This window comes from Triplophysa rosa, linkage group LG19 (genome assembly GCF_024868665.1).
Source record: "Triplophysa rosa linkage group LG19, Trosa_1v2, whole genome shotgun sequence".
Lineage (NCBI taxonomy): Eukaryota > Metazoa > Chordata > Actinopteri > Cypriniformes > Nemacheilidae > Triplophysa > Triplophysa rosa.
This window is the reverse complement of record NC_079908.1, coordinates 9092008-9112646: the sequence shown is the minus strand read 5'-3', so window position 1 is coordinate 9112646 and position 20639 is coordinate 9092008. Positions and strand designations below refer to the sequence as shown.

The 20639-nt window shown below is 36.1% G+C and overlaps 3 protein-coding genes and 1 non-coding gene across 6 annotated transcripts; 1 reads left to right on the top strand and 3 right to left on the bottom strand.

Moving 5' to 3' along the window:
* The first annotated feature begins 1 nt into the window (after position 1).
* LOC130570259 (teneurin-2-like) lies at positions 2 to 2607 on the top strand. Its single transcript, XM_057360483.1, has 3 exons — positions 2 to 365; positions 468 to 598; positions 760 to 2607. The coding sequence occupies exons 1-3, from the start codon at positions 2 to 4 to the stop codon at positions 1495 to 1497; spliced, it is 1233 nt and encodes a 410-aa protein (XP_057216466.1). The 3' UTR covers positions 1498 to 2607.
* Positions 2608 to 3788: 1181 nt separating this feature from the next.
* Positions 3789 to 8017, bottom strand: zgc:165573 (cysteine-rich and transmembrane domain-containing protein 1). Of its 2 annotated transcripts, none has more exons than XM_057360488.1 (3): positions 7774 to 8017; positions 5839 to 6172; positions 3789 to 4870 (listed from the first exon to the last, which is right to left on the bottom strand). In XM_057360488.1, the coding sequence occupies exons 2-3, from the start codon at positions 6125 to 6127 to the stop codon at positions 4764 to 4766; spliced, it is 396 nt and encodes a 131-aa protein (XP_057216471.1). In that variant the 5' UTR covers positions 6128 to 6172; positions 7774 to 8017; the 3' UTR covers positions 3789 to 4763. The 2 variants fall into 2 exon arrangements, with proteins under 2 accessions (XP_057216471.1, XP_057216470.1); XM_057360487.1 differs by having other exon boundaries at positions 3819 to 4870; positions 5839 to 6153; positions 7774 to 8011.
* A 484-nt stretch (positions 8018 to 8501) lies between these two features.
* On the bottom strand, positions 8502 to 14017 carry mat2b (methionine adenosyltransferase 2 non-catalytic beta subunit). Of its 2 annotated transcripts, none has more exons than XM_057360349.1 (7): positions 13889 to 14017; positions 11616 to 11810; positions 11402 to 11516; positions 11171 to 11317; positions 10639 to 10832; positions 10127 to 10240; positions 8502 to 9467 (listed from the first exon to the last, which is right to left on the bottom strand). In XM_057360349.1, the coding sequence occupies exons 1-7, from the start codon at positions 13916 to 13918 to the stop codon at positions 9291 to 9293; spliced, it is 972 nt and encodes a 323-aa protein (XP_057216332.1). In that variant the 5' UTR covers positions 13919 to 14017; the 3' UTR covers positions 8502 to 9290. The 2 variants fall into 2 exon arrangements, with proteins under 2 accessions (XP_057216332.1, XP_057216331.1); XM_057360348.1 differs by lacking the exon at positions 13889 to 14017 and adding an exon at positions 13135 to 13398.
* A 153-nt stretch (positions 14018 to 14170) lies between these two features.
* trnav-aac (transfer RNA valine (anticodon AAC)) lies at positions 14171 to 14243 on the bottom strand. The gene has a single exon. It is a non-coding gene; the product is annotated as a tRNA-Val (tRNA).
* Positions 14244 to 20639: the final 6396 nt, after the last annotated feature.

Genomic DNA, 20639 nt, shown 5'->3' with positions numbered 1-20639 from the left:
TATGGAAGTCACCGGCGGAGAGGAATATTACATTGCCTCGGACAACATAGGCACTCCCCTGGCCATCTTCAGTAGTAACGGACAGATGGTCAAACAGCTGCAGTACACAGCGTACGGTGAGATCTACCACGATTCCAACCCAGATTTCCAGCTCATCCTAGGCTTTCATGGAGGTCTTTATGATCCCCTCACCAAACTGGTACACTTTGCCCAGAGAGACTACGACGTGTTGGCGGGAAGATGGACTGCACCTGATCATACGTTGTGGCCGAAGATAGGAAAAGAGCCGGCTCCGTTTAACTTATACATGTTTAAGAATAACAATCCACTGAGCGATATGATTGATGTCAAAAACTATGTGACAGGTAAGTGTTTTACTCTGCAGACATGGTTTGACAAAATACTTCTCAAGATGACTCTCATTTGTTACCCTGATGCCTTGTTAACATGCTTGTTTCTCTTTGCAGATGTGAAGAGTTGGCTGGTTATGTTTGGCTTCCAGCTCAGCAACATCATACCAGGGTTTCCTAGGCACTCACTATATTTTGTTGACCCTCCTTATGAGATTCTCGCCAGTCAGGACTCTGATAAAACTAAGGTGCGTTTGATTCGCCACTCCTTTTTCAATTAAACTGAAATGTCAATATTTACTTCACCCTTAGATCTGAGAACCTTCTTAGTGAACATGAAATAATAGGTAGAATATCATTCACCTCTGTTAAGTGACACTCATTTCGTATTATTATTTAACTTCTACAGCTTTTCACTGGAGTTCAGCATTCAGTTGAAAGACACAATCAGGCCTTCATGGTCATCGAGGGCAGGTTGCTTAACAAACAGCGTCGCGTCAAACGCGACAAATCCGGTTTCTGGTTCGGCACCAGCACACCCATCGTAGGCAATGGCATGATGTTTGCCATTAGAGACGGCCACGTGCTAACAGACCTGTCTAGCGTAGCTGGCGAAGATAGCCGCAAGATTTCGCAGATCCTCAGCAATGCCATCTACCTCGAGGGGTCTCACTACACCATCGATGGGCGTGACTGGCATTTCTTTGTTAAGCTTGGATTAGCGGACAGCGATCTGCTGGCCCTCGGACTCAGCAGCGGCCATAAAACGCTAGAGAACGGCATTAACGTGACCGTCAGCGGACGCTCGCGACGGAGCGTCACACTAGAAATCCACTCCTCCAGACTAACCTACAGTGTTCGATACGGATTGTCAGCGGAGGTTCTGGAAAAGGAGCGAAGCCGCATATTGGAGCAGGCCCACCAGAGGGCGCTGTCTGGAGCCTGGGCTAGGGAGCAGCGGCAGGTACGTGACGGCAGGGATGGAGGTCGCGTGTGGGCCGAAAATGAGAAGCAGCAATTGTTAGCCATGGGGAAGGTGCCGGGTTACGAAGGCTACTACGTTTTGCCGGTGGAGCAGTACCCTGAACTGGCAGACAGCAGCACTAACATCCAGTTCCTCAAACAGAATGAGATGGGCAAGAGGTAACAGAGTTGAACTGTTGATGACGCCACATCATCTCCTAAGGAGAGAACCAACATAAAGAGCGCTGCAGAGACGTTTCCCAAAAGCTCCATGCAAATGGAGAAATTACAGCCAGCAGCAAAAACATTATGACCCAAATAAAAAAAGCACTTGTAAGTCCTTGTGACACAAGGCGGATGGTGATTTTTCTAGTGACTTTTGACTTTATAGAAAGTGGTAAATATTTTTTAGTCATTTCTGACTGACCGTAACAGACGTCTGTGTGATAATAGTGTAACGGCTCACTGCTTTGGTTTTTAATGCCAAACTAGAAACAAATGTAACATTTCAAATCACAAACGTTCAGGCCGCTGAAGAGAATAGCCGAAAATATCTAGTCATCATCCGCTCTTCTGTGTTTGTGAAACAACAGTTTAGGAACAAATTCAGAAGGAACTTAAGTGTCTCAACATTTTCAGTCTCTTGTTCCACATTTACTCAAAAGACATTGGGATCTTGCAACAGTGTATTGTATGAAGATTTCAAGTGCACCATAACTAGACTGAGCTGTTCTGGACAGCCTTAGATGGAGCGTAAGGTGTCAATCAAAGAAACTCACATCATCTCTTCTCTGTTCTCAATATCTGACAATCACAGGACAAAAACTGATCAATAAACTTTACATGAGCCAACGGTTTTGTAAAATATGTAAGAGAGAAAGATTATTGATTGTCTGTTTTTTATTTAATTTCAACTTGACACGTGATAACAGATGAAAGGGTAATATATATGGTTTTTAATATTGTTTCTACTTTAAGTCTTTTAAAACTGTGAAACATACCACACATGTAAAATATTCTCATTGGCTGTATTTAAATCAAACTAGTACATTTCTTTAAGGAAGTGGCTTTGTCGTTACATCAAGTGAAAATTCATCGCAAGACTCATCACATGGTCGTTTTATTTGACTATTACAGAAACTAAAGCAGCCGTCGACTTCCTTTTTTATGACGTTTTTGATGTAGAATGTCTTCTGACTACAGTCAGTAATGGTATGAGCTCAGAATCAAACAGCAACCTGTGGAAGAAGGTTCTTTGGAAGTTCTAGAAAAAAATAAAACATTTGCATTTGTATCTTTTGAATGTGAAATCTTTCCTTACAAATGATTGTGTTTCATTCAGTGGTGTATATGAAGATTTTTTACCCTAATCTCAACCAATTTTTGTTTAAAGGCAAATGGTTAATTTGAGATGTAACTTTATATTTTAGGTCTAAAAAGGGAAACCCTTGCAGAATATTGTTTGTTAAAGTTATTTTATGATTTGAAGGTCAGAACATCATGCAGAAATTTCAAGCGTTTTATTTGATCTAACCCGCACAGCATAAAATTAAGACATCCAACTGTTGTATTTTACTGTTGTATCACACATTTAAGGTTCATTGCACAGTGAAAAATGATCGAAAATGAAAAAAGATTTTCATAGTGTACAAGGATGCATGATTAAGAACACACATTGTCTTTATTACCTATACGCTATAATAAGCAGTACAATGAGACTGACATAAAATGCTAAACGTTGGTAAGACAATGCGATGACTTTTTCTTAGCTGTTTCACTGTCATTGAAGGATTGATTTTACATTTACATTTATGCATTTGGCAGACACTTTTATCCAAAGCGACTTAAATTGCATTATACTATACATTTGTTACTGACTATGTGCAATCCCCTGGGATCGAACTAATGACTTTGGCGTTGCGAGCGCTATGCTCTAACCACTGAGCCACAGGAAACAGACTGAACGGTCAGTGGGCAGAAGTGCTGGTGCTGACAGTGAGAAAATGGTTAATGCAGCTTTGCTTTAAATAGCTTGTTGCAGTGCGGGTGTTCAGTTTACACTCATGGTAACCATTTACGGGGAACTGTCATGAACACAGGTGCAGGGGGAAGGGAAAGCTCAAGAGTGTTGCACTTTTCGCTTGAGATTCATGAAAGGTCTCAAAACAAGCGACACGACCTCATTCGTTAATTACACTTACCAAGATTTTTATTATATTACCTTGTGCATTTACACTGTAGGGTTCGGTTTCAGTAGGTTTCGGTTTCAACTAAGTTAAAAAACAGGCTTAAGTATCAAAATCCAATTAAGATTACAAGCATCAAAGTTTGTTTTCAAGCATTATTTTCACTATGATTTTAACTTTCGACCGTTTTTGATCGAAGTCAACATTAAAGTTATCAAGGTTATATTTTACAGACTTTTTTAACATTATGTAGAATGGTTTTATGTAGAAAGCAAAAAAAAAAGACTTTAGCTGGGTTTTCACACACTGTGTTGCATTTGTATATTATGCTCAGTCATAATAGCTCATTGACTATAAATCACTACATTTTTATTAGTTCATTATGAATGTGCATACTACAAACCAGGTTTGAGATTCTTATTTTGAGAACTGTCATGGAGTCGACTAGACCAAAGTGAGCAGTATTTAATACCTCAGGGGGAGGAGAGGTTCAATACAGTACAAAGAAGAGACAATAAGGTGTGATGACTGAAAAACATGATTCCTCATTTAAAATCCACTCACACTTCAATTCCTAACCGCGTTCCCAGTCAATATTTCCTCATTTACTTAGAATTTCATTCCCTTTCCTTTCTCAAGGTAACTGCAGAACAAAGCATAATAAATTAGCCAATAATCAGTTCATTACACTCTATGACAAAGGTTCAAGTCTGTTGCCATAAATTGCATTTAAAATGTTACACTTGGGTGTGTTCAGACTGAAATTGTTTAACAGGAAGGCAGATGATAAATGTGATTGTGTGAATGACAAAGCACATGTTAAATAACGAATAAAGAAAAATGCATGGCTCATTTCCATTATTTTAATGAATAGAAACAAACATATTTTTATTACGACAGATTAAACATTCATAGACTCTGCAAGGCCATATTTGATTCTCAAATCTGGTCTATGTTCAAGCAATATTTGCATTCATTAATAAAGAGGTGAAATTCGCATTTTTCAATACACAAATAATAAAAACATTCAGTCTAATATGCCTCTACAAATAAGATCAACGCGTTAAATCAGATGTAAATGTCTCTCAGTGCATATCGTGCTTGACATTAAAGGCATAAAAAGAAGAGTCCCCACTCTTGATGTTAAAACAAACAAAAATTCTTTTTTCAATTATTTTTCAGTAGTCATACACAAATAATGATTGTCATGGAGTGAAAGATGGAGTGAAATGAAAGCGGGGCTCACAGTGGTTTCTTTACAATTCTAGGTCAACATGTCCCACAGACAGCAGCAACACAGAGCTGTCCAACATGCAGTTAGACAAGCCTGGTCCCCAGAGTCCTCTCTCCTTCCCTGTTCCACAACATACACTGCAGAAACAAAACACAGTTCAGAGGGACGGTTCAGAATCTCAACAGATGATAAAAGGTCGTTTTTACATAAATACTAGTTTCTTGTTTATAGCTTCACAGAAAAGTGTAGCTGAAAAAGTCACTGGGAATCCTCACTTATATATATATATATACAGTATATGTGAAATTTCTATTTATTCTGTATATCATTAAAACTATAAATTAATTGCGGTCAAACGATTAATCACAATTAATCGCATCCAGAATAAAACTTTGTGTTTACATAATATATGTCTGTGTACTGTGCATAATAATTTTGTATTTATAAAAACATACACATAGGTGCATATATTTAAGAAAAATATCAAATAGAAAACAAACATTTACATATAGTTTTAATTATTGGTAAATATAAATAAATACATCTAAATATTTCAGAAATACATATGTATATATATATATATATATACACATGTATGTGTATGTTTTTGTGTTTCTAAGTACAAAACTTATATGCACAGTACACAGACATATATTATGTAAACACAAAGTTTTATTCTGGATGCGATTAATGGCGATTAATCGTTTGACAGTCGTAGTTTTAATGTATGTTTAATGTATATTTTATATTAATTAATAATCTGGCTGTAATTTACCTTAACCCGCATGCACTTGCTTGGACATTTTTGTCCATTTTGAAGTGTAAACTCTTATTTAACTACTGTTCATTTTAAAGACCAACAAAGAACCAAAGCACAAAAAATAGAAAGACTGTAACAATGAAGCCAAAGTCAGTATGATCGCGCACAAAGATGACATCAAAAACTAAGAGCACTCAGTATCACTGTGCCAGTTCTCTTTTGTGGTCCGAAGTTGACTGTGGTCACACTGTTTCTGTCACATCGATGTTTCGTTTATGAGGAAGTTCGAATAGCCGATATACAGTATGTACAAAGATCATATTATCTTCACAGAAGGTCTCTTACCAGTGTTTTTAGGGGGTTCGCCATATGCAGGTCCTCCATATTGTGGTTGAGGGTAGCCCTGGTATCCTGGCTCGACTGGGAATGATCCCGGAGGTCCAGGAGGGTAGTAACCAGGGTTAGGCTGCTCGGTGTGAGCTGGAAATCCTTGGTATGGCTGTGCAGGGTATCCCTGAGGAGGGTATCCTTGAGGCGGGTATCCTTGAGGCGGGTATCCGGGAGCTGATGGAGGAGGGTATCCTGGGGCTGGAGCGCCAGGCCCTGTGTAGGGTGGAGGCTGTTCGTAATTCATCTACACACTGGAAGTGAAGGGGGTTCCTGGAAACAAGTAATAAGGCTGAAATATTGCGAAACAGTTACAATGAAGTGTTGCAGATTTGAAGCTTACACAAAGATCCTACACAAAACCAGCATGTTTAAGAAATATGACTCAAGGCAACTGTTCTCAGTTGTCTTGTTTTCATATGCTATACCAAAATAAAAGTCATGCTATTTAATTACTTAGCTAAGAATTAATACAAATTGTCCAGTTATTATATCCTTTTATGCTTGTTCATTTTTTTAAAGGTTTATGTATGTAAGAAAAAATACTATAAATAATTATTGATACATACTGTTAAATATCAATTTTTGGATCATTTGTAATAATTATTCTAATGATTCTAATCATGATACACATACTGTATGTATTCAAAACACCATATGGTTTTCTGGCAAATAGGCCTCTTTACACAATCGTTAAATATCAAGATTTAGGAACAGAAATAATTTATCAGCAGTGACGTGAAAGCTGACAATAGACTCTTACACAGGCATTGAGTAAATACAAAGATCATGTGGTCAAATCAAACAGTACTCTCTTCACTCAGTGATGGTAAATTATTAACCTCATGGGTTTTAATGGAACAAACTGGAAATGTGTTGCTCAAACAGTCCAACATACAGAACAAATATTGACTGAAGTGGCATCCATTTTAAATCTTTATTATAAATCATAAAATACTTTTTTTGCTTTGGTCTAGAGTCTAGACGATGTGATTGTCTATGTTATTACATCACTTCTGCTCTGACAATGGTTTAAGTTTTATCTTTACACAAGACTGGTGTTTTATGAAAATATGAAGGAATTTGCAGGAATAACAGACGTACAGTGCATGTGGAGCAGGGTCTACAAATACAAATTAATATATAATTATGAAATGTAGAATTATATACATAAAGAATACGATTCATTTAATTCATTCATTATATGACACTTTATATTAAAATTAAAAGTCCTTAAAAGTCTTTTAACTCGTGTTTTATAGTCAATGGAAACCTTTTCACCCACTCACTTTGACCATTAGCTGGGAAATGACTAATCACAATATCTGAGAGCGAAATACACCCTGATAACGCGTTAGATTAAAAACAAGGCGCACAAACTACATCTCTGGCGTTAAGAATATGAAAACAATGGCCATGAATGCAGCAGTGTTACAGAAATTGAATGAGTGATAAGGAGAATCAGGCGTCTAGGATTCATTCACAACACAAGAAAGTGATTGTTCACCTGCTGGTACACAGAGGTCAGTATCATGTTCATCCACGCAAATAGATGTGCGACACGAATTTTAAGATCACGCAGAAAAACTAGTCAACTATAACAAAAAAGAACCGTGGTAACATTATATAGTACCTCACATCCACTTCTACTTTATATTGCGGCCATATAAAGAAATACATGTAATTATTTGTGCGCCACAGAATCTGTCTCGAGGAAAGAGAGGGGCGATAAGACCCTGAGGAGAGCGGCTTTACATTCACAAGTAAATATTTGACAGCGGCACTATAATAAACAGATATATTTCCGGATTAAAAAAAGATCAAAATAATGTATCCAACGCAAAACTCAATTCACCGATGAAGTTATATTTTACAGAAAGTGTTTTCTATTACCTTCGGATGAATTTTTCCTCCGTTGAACGACTCCCCCAGATATGATCCTCACCGTTACCTTACAGTTATGTTTTTTATTATTTCACCGCTGAAGTCGGTCGTCAACCTTTCGGGATACAAGCACGAGCAAAATAACGTTTGTCGATTAGGTCACAATGGACGTATGATGTCACGTAGACAGCGGTGCGCAGAACCCCATTGGAAAGTTACTTGTCTTGCGCTGATATCAGCTGACCGCAGTACACCAGCATGTGTAGCGCAGCCCACCGACCACGCCCCGTTCAGTATACGTCAGCACAGTACTGGAAACACCAGCAACACTGTTAGTTCAGGACTGTAATTTACACATTAAGGATATTATTTGCTTTTTTGAAAACCAAAACAAATCTTTAGAATCTACTGTTAACTTTCTTATCCTTGTGGCGAAATTCTATTTTCACAAACAAAGGTTTCTTAAAAAAATACCTACCTTTATAGACTTCTTTTGTGAAGTAGAACATTTAATCAAATCACTAAGAGTAATTAATAACAAAAAATGTATTTCTTTTTTGAAGAGATATGACGAGATCTTTCATGTTCTATGATTAATACTTTTTTTCTTTATCTTCTCTTCTATATGTTCAGATGACTTTGGATGTATTTTTGGTATATTTTATGTAGTGTATGCAAAGTTGTATTTCATTATTGTTATCTCTGAATTGCTTAAATAAATACAAAAACACTGTTAGTTCAGTGTTATATGGTTTTATAACATAAACATAAATGTTTTCATGAGTTCGTTTAGAAACTTACAAGGTATCTTTCAGAAACGTTACATGAAATCGTTAAACTAGAAAACAAGGACATTTTACCGTAACAGTTTCAAGGTTTACTTTTAACAGAAAACATGCACACGGTATAAAGTTAATACGATAATAATGAAACCATGTTACTGGCTTTGTTTAGTAGAGTCAGTTTTTGACACTGTGCTTCCTGAACACACTTGGATAGCAAAACTTTGTAGCTCTATTCATCTAAGCATCTATAAGAATAAAAAATAAATTAAACTAAAAATAAACAAAAAGAGACCCAGTAACTTCCTGATACTTCATTTATAGTGCATTCATATTGCATTCTGTTCTCAAGTAAACCAAACGTGTGGAAAAAAAACATGTACACATGAAACAGAAAGTGTATAGCATGTATATCACACTACTGTGTCTTACAGTCACACTGCTCTCTTCAAGTAAATTCATGTTTACTTGAGTAATAAAATGCGGAAAAAAGGAAACAAACAAATGTGCCCGAGAGAACAGACTTAACCCACAGTGCAATTTTCACAAAAAAAAACACAAGATGGTAGAATACCTTTTGGCTATAATAAACATATACCGTAACATCAAACAAAGTTGCTGAACATAATAAAAGCGTGGCCCTGCTTTGTTTTCAGGAATTTAAATTAAGATGGCTAGATAAAAAAGCTAAGCATAACGAATGTAGCCTTTATTTAATCTTGAGAGTGGGGTATAGTTGTTTCCTCAGTGAAAGACAGTCTGCCTCCATCGTTTGTCATGTTGGAAGGGCCAGAGACTGTTCCGTATAGCAGTTTTGAAAGGACTGGGCTCCACACTCAGACCCAGGAGCTCCAGACGTGAGCACTCTAACTGGGCATTTTGTGGCCTCTGAGCCCCTGCTCCTGCTGGCTGCTCTGTCATCTACACACACAAACCAAACACCAAAACACATGTTACAAAAAAATAAGAACACACAGAAAATATTACACTAATGAGAGTTAAAGTGTGTAATAACTGCGAGACCTAATGGAATTATGAAAAAAAAACATTCTCCGCATGATTGGTTGACCAAAGATAGTCCCACCCCAAAAATCACACCATTGGTTGAGCCAGTTTGGCTGTGTTGAGCCGGGTGGCATTCCCAAAACAAACAAAGTCATGTTTAGATAACAATGCTTTTCCACATTTCCAGGAAAACATCCTACTAATGGCTTATTTATCGTTGTCTCTGCATATTAAGTTGGGATCAAAAATATTTTACCATTGAAAAAAAGAAGAATGGAATTTATTTCCTTCTTTACATAATATGGTCTGTTTCCAAAACAATTTCTCCTTCGTCTAACTTTATTTAAAAACAAAGGTTTTAAACAGACACACCCTAATGAACCCAAAGTTTGAAGAAAATAATTTGGAGGGGGATATTTCTAACTACAAAGCTTGTTTATATAAACAGGCTTCATTGCATAATGTACTGTATATATAACTATAATCCATATATGGTTACATGCAAGGGTAATCATACAAACTGAACTGACTGTATGACCTGAGAATTCTTTTAAATCTTCTGTGTGTTTACTCACTGGTATTAGATGACTGCTAGGCAAGTTAAAAGCATCTGCTATAGCACAGGCAATCTCATATTTGGTCATCTGCTCTTTTCCAGAGTAATGGAAGATTCCACGCAACGATGAATCCTGAGGGCAACACAAACATGCTGCATTGATTATATGTGTTGATTTTTAAGCAGTCCTGCATAGAATGTGAGACTGCAGAATTCAACAGAAAGAAATAAGTATCTGTATATGTGAGTCTGTCGAATGCGGGAAAATGTAGGTCCTATTCTGTCCATTCTTTAATGTCAAATACGAGGGGATTTAACACTTTTTGTGTTTACTTATTTAATATTTAGCTAATTTGATTTAAACTATTTTAAAAAAGTAAGAGCTGTAGTATTATTAATACATTATTTATTTAATACATTCTGCAGCATTTTGCTACAAAAACTTACATAAACCACAAAAAAATAGGGTGACTGCCACAATTGACACACAGTACATGAGTGTATTATGAAGTATAAACTAAAGGGGCTCACCTGAAGGGCTCTCTCAGCCATGTTCCGACAAACACAGGCCACATCATTAGTGTAGGTGGGAAAACGTTGTTGACAGTGCTCTATAGTGCAGGTCTCAGCTCCCTCCTGAACACGGTCCCACAAAACAGTTACTGCGCTCTCTTCCACCTTCTCCACCTCTCCATAAAGAATGGGCACTCGCAGTATAGCTGCACCTGGACAGAGCAAATGAGAATAGCTTATTCGTAAATGAACTAAACTCAAAATAAGAAACACCACAGAAATAGGAGGAGCGATTGAACACAAAAGTAGCTATTTTGAAGAACATTGGTAACCAAGCAACACTTGTCCCCATTGACTTCCATTGTACGGACACAAAACCACAGAGACATTTCTCAAAATATATTCACAGAAGCGTCATATACAAGTTCTGAACAACATTAGCGTAAAGTCGGAATCTTTATTTTGGGGTAAACTATCACTTTAAAACAAACCCATTTGCTAAATTTACATAAGGATAGAACAGTCTAGATACTAAAAAAAATAAAAATACCTGGGCAATGTCTGAGTATCTCTCTCTCTCCCTCTAGCTTGGACTTCCCATACAAATTTAAAGGATTGGGGGCATCGTTTTCTCCATAAGGAGGATTACGGCCATCAAAAACATAATCTGTGCTGATGTAAATGAGAAAGATGCCAGCTGTGGAAAAAGGATTAGAGAGAACTTTAGTTGGAAAAAAGACATTTTTAACCATATCTAACAATGTCCCGATGCTTCACCAACCTGCTTCTTTGGCCAGTGTAGCACATGCATGTACATTCAAGTTCATGGCTGCTTCAGTGTGACGCTCCACCACATCTGGCCTCCTCTCAGCAGCACAGTGCACGATGACATGAGGCTTCACAAAATGGAGAAAACAAATGATAGTTCAAGCATGTTAAATGTATTCCCAGACGTGGGTGACCTGTGTAATAAAGTTATCATTATCAATCATTACCTGAAACCCCTGAATGACCCTTCGCACTGCATCCTCATCCAGAAGATTGCACTTAAGGAAACAAGGTCGGGCTCGGTTGAAGCCAGACCCCAAAGCATCCCAGTCATTGTTCTTGAACTCTTTGTAAACAGCACGGCCGAGTAGCCCAGTCGCACCTGTCACAAGCACACGACGGTATGGCGTGTAAACATCATCCTAGAGGACAGAACAGTAGTTACACTCAATAGACATACTGTACATAGATGCCGCTTTGGCTGCTGAATTGTGTCAACGGCAGCGCAGCATTGGAAAGGGCAAGACTGCCATAGAAACACATGCGAGTGACCGGAGGAACTGCAGTTTTTCTGGCTAAAAGACTATTGGAAGAAAAAATAATAACATTAACATTTCTTAACCAATTTCAATGCTTTACAAGCGTGGGTTTTCACAATTCCAGATTTTCTGGCAAGTAACGGGAGACGGATCATCTTTGTGCTCCACACAGATCATAAACTATTGAATTTGGGAAAAGATGTAAACGTTTGTGTCCTTTAGTTTTTCCAAAGAAAAACCGCAGCTCCCATTTTACTTGAATGTGTTCACAGGTAGTTTTTCCCTATCCAATGTGTTGACACAAGTGAAGTCAACGTGACCTCCAGGGATCTGTAATTGACACAATTGAAAACCAATCAGAGCTGCCCGTCACAGTATCTAGACACACCCCCTACAGCATTTATTGGCGGATGATCACACGTAACTCGGAGTCGGTGTCTAACAGCAACTATTGCAATCCTTTAACAATCTGATAAAACAAACTAAGAAAAACAAACATCCTCTGTTAGTGCAAGTATCCAAGGGATGGAAGACGTCGCGATGGCTGAAATTTCTTTAGTCTACTACAAAAAGTAAGATGGCTTTCCTGAAAAACGTTTTTTTGTGTATATCCCTTTTTGAAGAGTTTCAACTGACATCAAGTTAAAGGATCAAGCATTGTTATGTAAAACTACCGATAAGTTGATAATGTTGTGCACGGCAAATTACTTTGCAAAAGATTCGAAAATTGTCGACGCACATGCAGGTGTTCAGTAGGAAGCGCTAAAGCGCCTCCTTCAGGCAGCTTGGTGGTGCTACAACTAGATGTCAGTGGTCATTTGTGGACTGGATATTGACAATTACGATATTTATGCTATATAAACATACATGGATCTTTATTCATAAGTTACTAACGATATACAATGTGGTTTGGCATTGTTGTCTGTTGTCAAGCACACTTCTACAGAAACTGTTATGCAAGTCTGTAACGAATTAGCCTAACCCATACTTAATTCAGAATATTTTCTAGTTTGAATCTCAATTTGCAGGCAGCATTACTATTTCTTCTAGTGAAGCTTAATTACATTGAGCACACACCAATAGCTTTGCACTTCTGCGACAGCTTAACGTGAACTGCTGAACCGTTCATCTAAACTGAAGGACGCGAACGTTGTATCTTTGCATAACGTTACACCAAAGACGTCTTACATTTTTAGACAAGCCTTACCTGAACAAGCTCAACGTGCCCGGGTTTGAAATGTATCTTAAGCTCTTTATCTCTGATACTCATTTCAGTGCGGCTATAGTTTTTACCATATCCTGGAGCTGGAGATCTTATTTTTTTAATACGCCACACAACTATACCTCTTGTAACGTCTTGTTCGGTTTGTCAAATAAGGGCCTATTTTCATATGAGTTGCAAAACATATGGAAGTAACGATGTCGACTGAAAGAGCAAGTAGGCGTTTATAGATCAGTGAAGTTGTACTCGATCGGCGCACAGTAAACTGCGTCTATAAGATAAACAAAGAGTAGTGTTCTAGCGCATCATCTCTGTGCACTTTTGCGCAGTCATTACGCGGCTGAATTTCTCTTTATAACCTTCAAATGGTTTATTTGCCAACATCCTTTTTTAAAGTATCATAAATTTTATATGCCACTGTGTTTGATAATGGATGTAATGTATCAAAAAACAAAACATTGAAACGGTTACGGCAGAACGACAATGACAAGATAGAACAGAATAGATCAACCAAGCCAATGTGCAAGAAGCCTTTCCAAACATAGAACTAGTTAAACGTAACATTTTAGTTAAAAGCTTTAATTGCCACTCGTTTATACATGTATAACAAGAGTAACTGTTAAGTCACACAGTCCAGCTACTTTGCTTTATACAGGAATGCAACGGAACCGTAAGTCCTGTAAAGAGTATATACAGTATATTGAGGTTATATTAAATAGGTTAAGCGTTAAAAATGTACCTGATCATCCTCGTAGTTAAAACCAGGCATGTTTGAATTGCGGGCAGTAGTAGTGTGAAGCCTTCGACATCTAACGATATTGTATTCGAAAATCAACCTCTATACTGCAGCCACGGTAGTGATTTCAAAATAAAAGTACTGGTACGTGTACGATAGGCCACTCTTACAGTATTTTTTTTACATGTTTTGCTTAGTTTAAGAAATAAACCGATTCCATACGGTAGCATTATGTTCATATTCCAAACCTTTCTATTTCTATATTTAATTAAAAACATAAAAATATGTTTCCGCCCGGTTTCGAACCGGGGACCTTTCGCGTGTTAGGCGAACGTGATAACCACTACACTACGGAAACGACGTTAAATGAAGAAGATAAATTTGGGTTGAAGTAGTAGCAAATGCTTGTTAAACCTTAAAGGGTACTTCACCCAAAAATGAAAATTTTGTCATCATATAATCGAGATTATAAAATTAAAAATCGTTATTTTTTTTATATGTATATATATATAAAAGCGAAATTATGAGATAAAAAACAATATTACGAGATAAAAAACCGTATTTATGAGATAAAAACCAAGATTAGGGTTAAAACCGAGATTGTGAGATTAAAAACCGAGATTATGGGATTAAAATCGGGGTTATGCGGTTAAAAACGAGATTATGGGATTAAAAATATGAATGATTACATTAAAAGTCATAATTTTGTGATAAAAAAATCGAAATTATGAGAAAAAAAAAATCCTAATGATGAAATTAAAAACCGTAATTATGGGATTAAAACTGAGAATATGAAAATTATGAGTTTTGAATCGAGATTTAAAAAATTCAATATTACGAGATTAAATTTTTTTTAAAGATTAAAAAAAGTATTTATGAGATACAAATCGATATTATGGGATTAAAAATCTATATTATGAGATAAAAATCGAAATTATGAGATTAAAAAAAATCTAAATTATGAGATTTAAATCGAGATTATGAGATTAAAAATGTAAATGATTAGATGAAGTCATAATTTTGTGATAATTTTTTTTCGAAATTATGAGATTAAAAATGAATATTTACGAGATTTTGAAAAATCGAAATTACGAGATTTAAAGTAATTTTGAGATTAAAATAGATATTATGAGATTAAAAATCTAAATTATGAGATTTAAATCGAGATTATGAGATTAAAAATCGTAATTATAAAATAAAAAAATTGAAATTATGAGATTTAAAATCAACATTACGAGATAAAAATATAGAAGTCATAATTATGTGATTAAAAGTATCATAATTATGCAGATGCAGTATTTTTATGTTTTTCTTAGTTTAAAAAAATATCCTATTCTATTAGGTTGCATTATGTTAATATTCCAAACCTTTCTTTTTCTATATATATGAAAAATATGTAGAGGTTGTTTCCGCCCGGTTTCGAACCGGAAACCTTTCACGTGTTAGGCGAACGTGATAACCACTACATTACTGAAACAATTAAACACTAATTTAGAGTCAAAATTGTCATAGAGAGTAGATAAAATGTACTCCATATCACTTTCTTTTTAATTTTACAGTACCAAATATAATAGAAATCAATTTTACACACGGGTATGTTAAGCAAAATAAGAATGTTTTAAATTAAAAAAAGAATAATCACTCGTATGTTTAAACATGTTTTGCATAGTTTAAAGTCCCAGTGAAATAAAAAATTACAATTCTTATTTTTCATGAAATATTGCAGCGTTGCAGTAAATATCTTATCAATGTGGGTCATTTCCTTTTTAAAATTCATCTATCCTCATAAAAAATGTTTTTAACATTTGTTTCCGCCCGGTTTCGAACCGGAGACCTTTCGCGCCGGAGCCGAAAACGGTTAAGATTAACTTCCCTTAACTTTTCCCATTCATTCTCTATGGTAGTGCTTATCACTACGGATGCTATATATTTTTGGCCACACGTAAATTTCATGGCGCTGTTTCTTCTCTTCCGTGGCGGGGCATTTAAGTGTCGGAACAGTCATCTGTCAGTCATTCGCTGTGTGGAGGAGAGGAGACCCGTTTTATAATCGGAGAATGCGATCGGAGAGAGATGTTTTTACTCCAAAAATAAACGCAATAAACTGATGAACCAAGCAGGTAATGCTGTTATATTTTATTGGAGTGTTTTTGCTTGTAAAGTTGAAAGTTTATTTCTTTCTTCGTCGATCTCTTAATATGTAACTTAATCAAATGAAATGTTGTTGACCCTAACAAAAATTGACCATGGTTTTACTACAGTTTAAATTGAAAACATGGTTAATTTTCGTAAAGGGAGAAAGGTTGCTATACAGTATATGATACTTATTAATCAAATGAAAGTTTGCAATACAGTTTATGATACTTATTATGTAATCTAGCGATCTATCTTACATTATCTGTCTATTGATCTATTTCCATACTTGCATACATACCCTAATGAAAATAGACCATGGCTTTACTACAGTTTTAGAAACATGGTTACTGTGGTAAAACGATGGTTACCACAAAATATCCATGATTTTTAAAACCTTGTTTTTTTTAAAAAAAAGTAATATTAATCAGTAACGTTACCAAAAAAATTTTACTACACTTGTAACTTACCACAAAAACACGGATAATTTTCGTAAGGGTAACTATCTATCTATCTATCTATCTATCTATCTATCTATCTATCTATCTATCTATCTATCTATCTATCTATCTATCTCATACATATGAGTAGTTGACAAATAAGTGTGTATGTGTCCTATTAATATGTATTATGTTTTCTAAATCTTGCTATGTCACACCATAGGAGTAGGACATGTATGGATTATTTGTAAACTACCCATACACACACACACACACACACACACACACAAATAAAATGTAATTTATTCTTGTTATGTCAAAGTTTCATTTTCAGCATCATTACTTAAGTCTTCAGACTCGCATTATAGTTCAGAAACTTATTACACGAATTTTGCTCAATTTCAGGAATGCTCAGATGATCCCTCTTCTGCTGAGACCCCTCTTGCTGCAGAACCAGAGGCCACCCCACAGACTGTCTTATTTCAACCATTTTCTACTCCAAGTCCTGTGACAGTGAAGGAACAAAGGTCTGAGGAATTTCTTTCGGATGGAGGTAATTACATTATTGACACAGGCATTCATGTGTGTAACCTGTCTGCCTCATATACAGTATGCACAAAAAGACCCTAATACTTTCAGTAATTTTGGCATTTTGTGAATCTCCTTTAGAACTGCCGAGCACAACGCCACTGCCTATTGCTGCTTCTCCTCGTGCAGCCCGCACTGTACCTATTAAGACAGGAGGTCGAGTCTTTGTGTTGGACCATAACAGATGGCCAGAGCCAATGAGAAATGCCATTGATGGTTTGCTGGCCAAGCACCATGGGAGCAAGGATCTCCTTAAAAAGGTGGATGCAGAATATGCTGCTATGGTACAGAGTGCCTGCACTGACCCCAACAGCCTTCTACACCCAACCACAAAGCAGCACATAAGCAGGTACATAAAACACCTTGCTAAAAAGAAGAACACAAACGCCTCTCTCAACACCAGCCCAGAAAAGCTTCTTGAGACACAGCAGTTATGGCAGCGTCTTCACTCAGGAAGCGAAACCATTAGTGTTCCAGTGAAAACACTGCCACCTGCCCCATTTAATCCACCAGCAAAGAGCGTTCCTGAGGCTGTCCCCCTGGACAAGGCAATGCTTGAGAAGATGGTAAAGGACATTGTAGAGAAGCAGAGGTGGATAGAAGATAAGCAAAAATGACTTGACTGCTACATAACACAGTCTGGGCATGTCATATCAGACTGCCAAAGTTATGTCTATATTAACAAACACATTGTTACACTTAAATAGATATTTATACACTTAATATTTATTTATTTCCTTTATTTCCATTTGTTCATGTTCACTGTAAAGGCATTGCTTGTGCAAGGTTTTGTGTATGTATATATAAATAAACATATTGTTACACTTGTAATATTTATTTATTTCCTTTATTTCAATGTGTTCATGTATGTATGGAGGGGAACAGAGCATTGTAGTGTCGTTCCAAATACACAATAACAGTTAAACAAGTAATTCAGATGCTGAGAACACTACCACTGCCCATTCTCCCAATGCAGCTCAAAACTGAGAGAGTTTTTTGTTAATGATCATTTTTTAATTACTTATCAAAATAAAAATGTGAAAAGTACTACAAATTTGGCACAGGAATACAGGAAACCATGATCACCTAATATTCTATTGCATTCCTTAATATTGTTAATAAAAAACACATTTTCTTTGTTTTTTGTACATATCTCTTTTTAAAAAACATTTACAAATATGTCCAAAATAAAGTGAATGGATCTTTACAAATAAAGATGACTGATGTTTCTAAAACATGACCAGAATGTTCATTCATTCAATCATTTCATTTATTCACATTCAAATATTTTATAGTAAATAAACAATAATAACTAACCCCTATTATAATGTAATTGTTTATTCAGAATAAATTTCCTTTACATTTTGGACATGATACACAAATAGTTTTTACAAGATTACTTATAGTTTTGTGCACAATATTACTTTTTTAATACATTGAGTGCATAGAGATAAGAAAATGATCACAAGCTCATTTGATATTTTTGGCCGAGGTGGGATTCGAACCTCTAATTGTGTTTTTTTTTTTCGTCACGCCTCCCGGGACATTCCCCTGTTCCTATTGGCTAGTCAGTGCTCTACACTTACGTGCGACTGGCCCGGTGGTGTGAGGCGAACGTGGTAATCACTACACTACGGAAACAACTTGTAGAAAGTTATGAAAACCCTATGGAAGCCCATTTCCGTCACATATGAATAATGTTTTAAAAAATCGAGATTATGAGAAAAGAAATTAAATTATGAGAAATAAAGTCGTAATTATCAGATACAAAGTGTAAATTAAGAGACACAAAATCGAAATTATGAGATAAAAAAAAATTATGAGATTAAAAAAAAAAGAGATTATAAATTGACCAGGGCCAGGTTTCCCAATAACGATGGATCTTAGCATTTAAGAGCATTTTCTACAAGCCACTTTGCGATATTTCGTCATCGTTTCATGCGTTTCCCCAAAATGCACTTAACACGACTGCACGTAGCGGTGCTTTAAGTGCTACTTACGAGTCGCTATCCGTTTGTTAGGTGCTGAAATGTCACCTTATACAATGGCTCATTTTTGTAGCACATGCTTGTTTTCGAAATGTTTAGGCTAATTATTTTCACCCGATGTGCATGTTGTAGGTGAATATTGTATAATGTTGTATAACATGTTTTTTGTACAACGTGTAATTCTTTTTCTATGTGTAGATAGGACTTATCTACTGTAATTGTGCAATGTATTTAGCACGTTCTAGGGAAAATAAAAATCAAAAGTAAAAAAAAATGCTGTATGTGTTTGTTAAACCACATTTTATTACACTTTTGGGGGGTGTGGAGGTGGCAATTTCAATTTTTATTAGGGCCTATGTATTATCTAGCTTTCTAACTCCAAACTAAATGTTTATTGTACACATACATTACCAGCACTTTATTAATAATAAGCACAAAGTGTTTTCATTATGAATATGAACCTTTCAATTAGAGAATGATAAAGGGAAGAGCTAATCAATCCAATTTCTCAGCAAATCAGGCATTCAGTTTCTTAAAGTATTGCCTTATACGGGTGTTGGAACATATGATAGGCAGTGTGTAATATATAAGGTTTGTAACAGCCTGAAAACCTTTAAAGGGGTCATATGGTGCGAATACGTGTTTTTCTGTGTCTTTGGTGTGTTATAAGTTGCCCATAAATGTATTAGACACGTAAAATTGCAGAAATTAAAGTGTCGGAACAAAAGATGCATTCTATCTAAAGCGAATGCTCACCCAGACCTGACTGAAACACCTCGTGTAACCACACCCCCACAAATCTACGTCAGTTCGTGGTATGAGTTGACAAAGACCGCCCAAATGTATACGCAAGTAAGGTACCTGTCAGTACAATTGCTTTGGAACCTGATGTTCCAAATATGGTAAGAGGCGTTGCATTTAGGTCACACGCTTGCAGTATTCGACCAATCACTACGCACTGGTGAACTGGCCAATCATAGCACACCTCGCTTTTCAGAGTGATGAGCTTTGTAAAAAAATCTGTGCATTACGATGCTTTTGGGAAACAGACCGTAATATTAAGATCACTCGTACGATCGTTTTTACGATCAATTTAGGCTTAAGATGCTTTCAAAGTAGCCATCCTTTCCAAAATTGTACTCATGGCATTTTATCAAGTAACTTCTTGAAATTTCACCCTAGGAAGATTTAGTAATAAATAGTATTGGCAGAATTTTCATCTATTATGGGCTTTTATTGGCTGTTTTTTCTATTATTATTTGGTCCATAATTACATTGTCTAATAAAAAAAGTTAATATGTTGCCACAATTATATTTTTGTAATTTCAAACATTTCAACAATACACCTTCAGATTAAAATATTTTAAGATCATGAGAAACAATCAGTGTCAAGTGTTCAGAACTTTTAAACGGCAGTGTATTTTTTGCCTTCCAAAATCAAACATAAAAAATTATGCATTTAAGAGATGGCTTCACAAATCTTTGGTATTACTACTCTTGAATATAATGATTTTAAAGGTGTGATGAACTAGGCTTGTTTATTGTTTTATACTGTTGTATGAGGTCTACTTATGAAGTTCGCGTGGTTTTTACATTCAAAAACAT

Excerpts from the sequence above, each read along its gene's own strand:
- mat2b (XM_057360348.1), bottom strand. The coding sequence starts at position 13,197 with ATGAGTATCAGAGATAAAGAGCTTAAGATACATTTCAAACCCGGGCAC. Across the intron at positions 11,517-11,615 it reads GGGTCATTCAGGGGTTTCAG|CCTCATGTCATCGTGCACTG; the intron begins GTAATGATTGAT and ends CATTTTGTGAAG. Across the intron at positions 10,833-11,170 it reads GATACTCAGACATTGCCCAG|GTGCAGCTATACTGCGAGTG; the intron begins GTATTTTTATTT and ends TGCTCTGTCCAG.
- LOC130570259 (XM_057360483.1), top strand. The coding sequence starts at position 2 with ATGGAAGTCACCGGCGGAGAGGAATATTACATTGCCTCGGACAACATA. Across the intron at positions 366-467 it reads TGTCAAAAACTATGTGACAG|ATGTGAAGAGTTGGCTGGTT; the intron begins GTAAGTGTTTTA and ends TTCTCTTTGCAG. Across the intron at positions 599-759 it reads AGGACTCTGATAAAACTAAG|CTTTTCACTGGAGTTCAGCA; the intron begins GTGCGTTTGATT and ends TAACTTCTACAG.
- zgc:165573 (XM_057360488.1), bottom strand. The coding sequence starts at position 6,127 with ATGAATTACGAACAGCCTCCACCCTACACAGGGCCTGGCGCTCCAGCC. Across the intron at positions 4,871-5,838 it reads CGAACCCCCTAAAAACACTG|TGTATGTTGTGGAACAGGGA; the intron begins GTAAGAGACCTT and ends TTGTTTCTGCAG.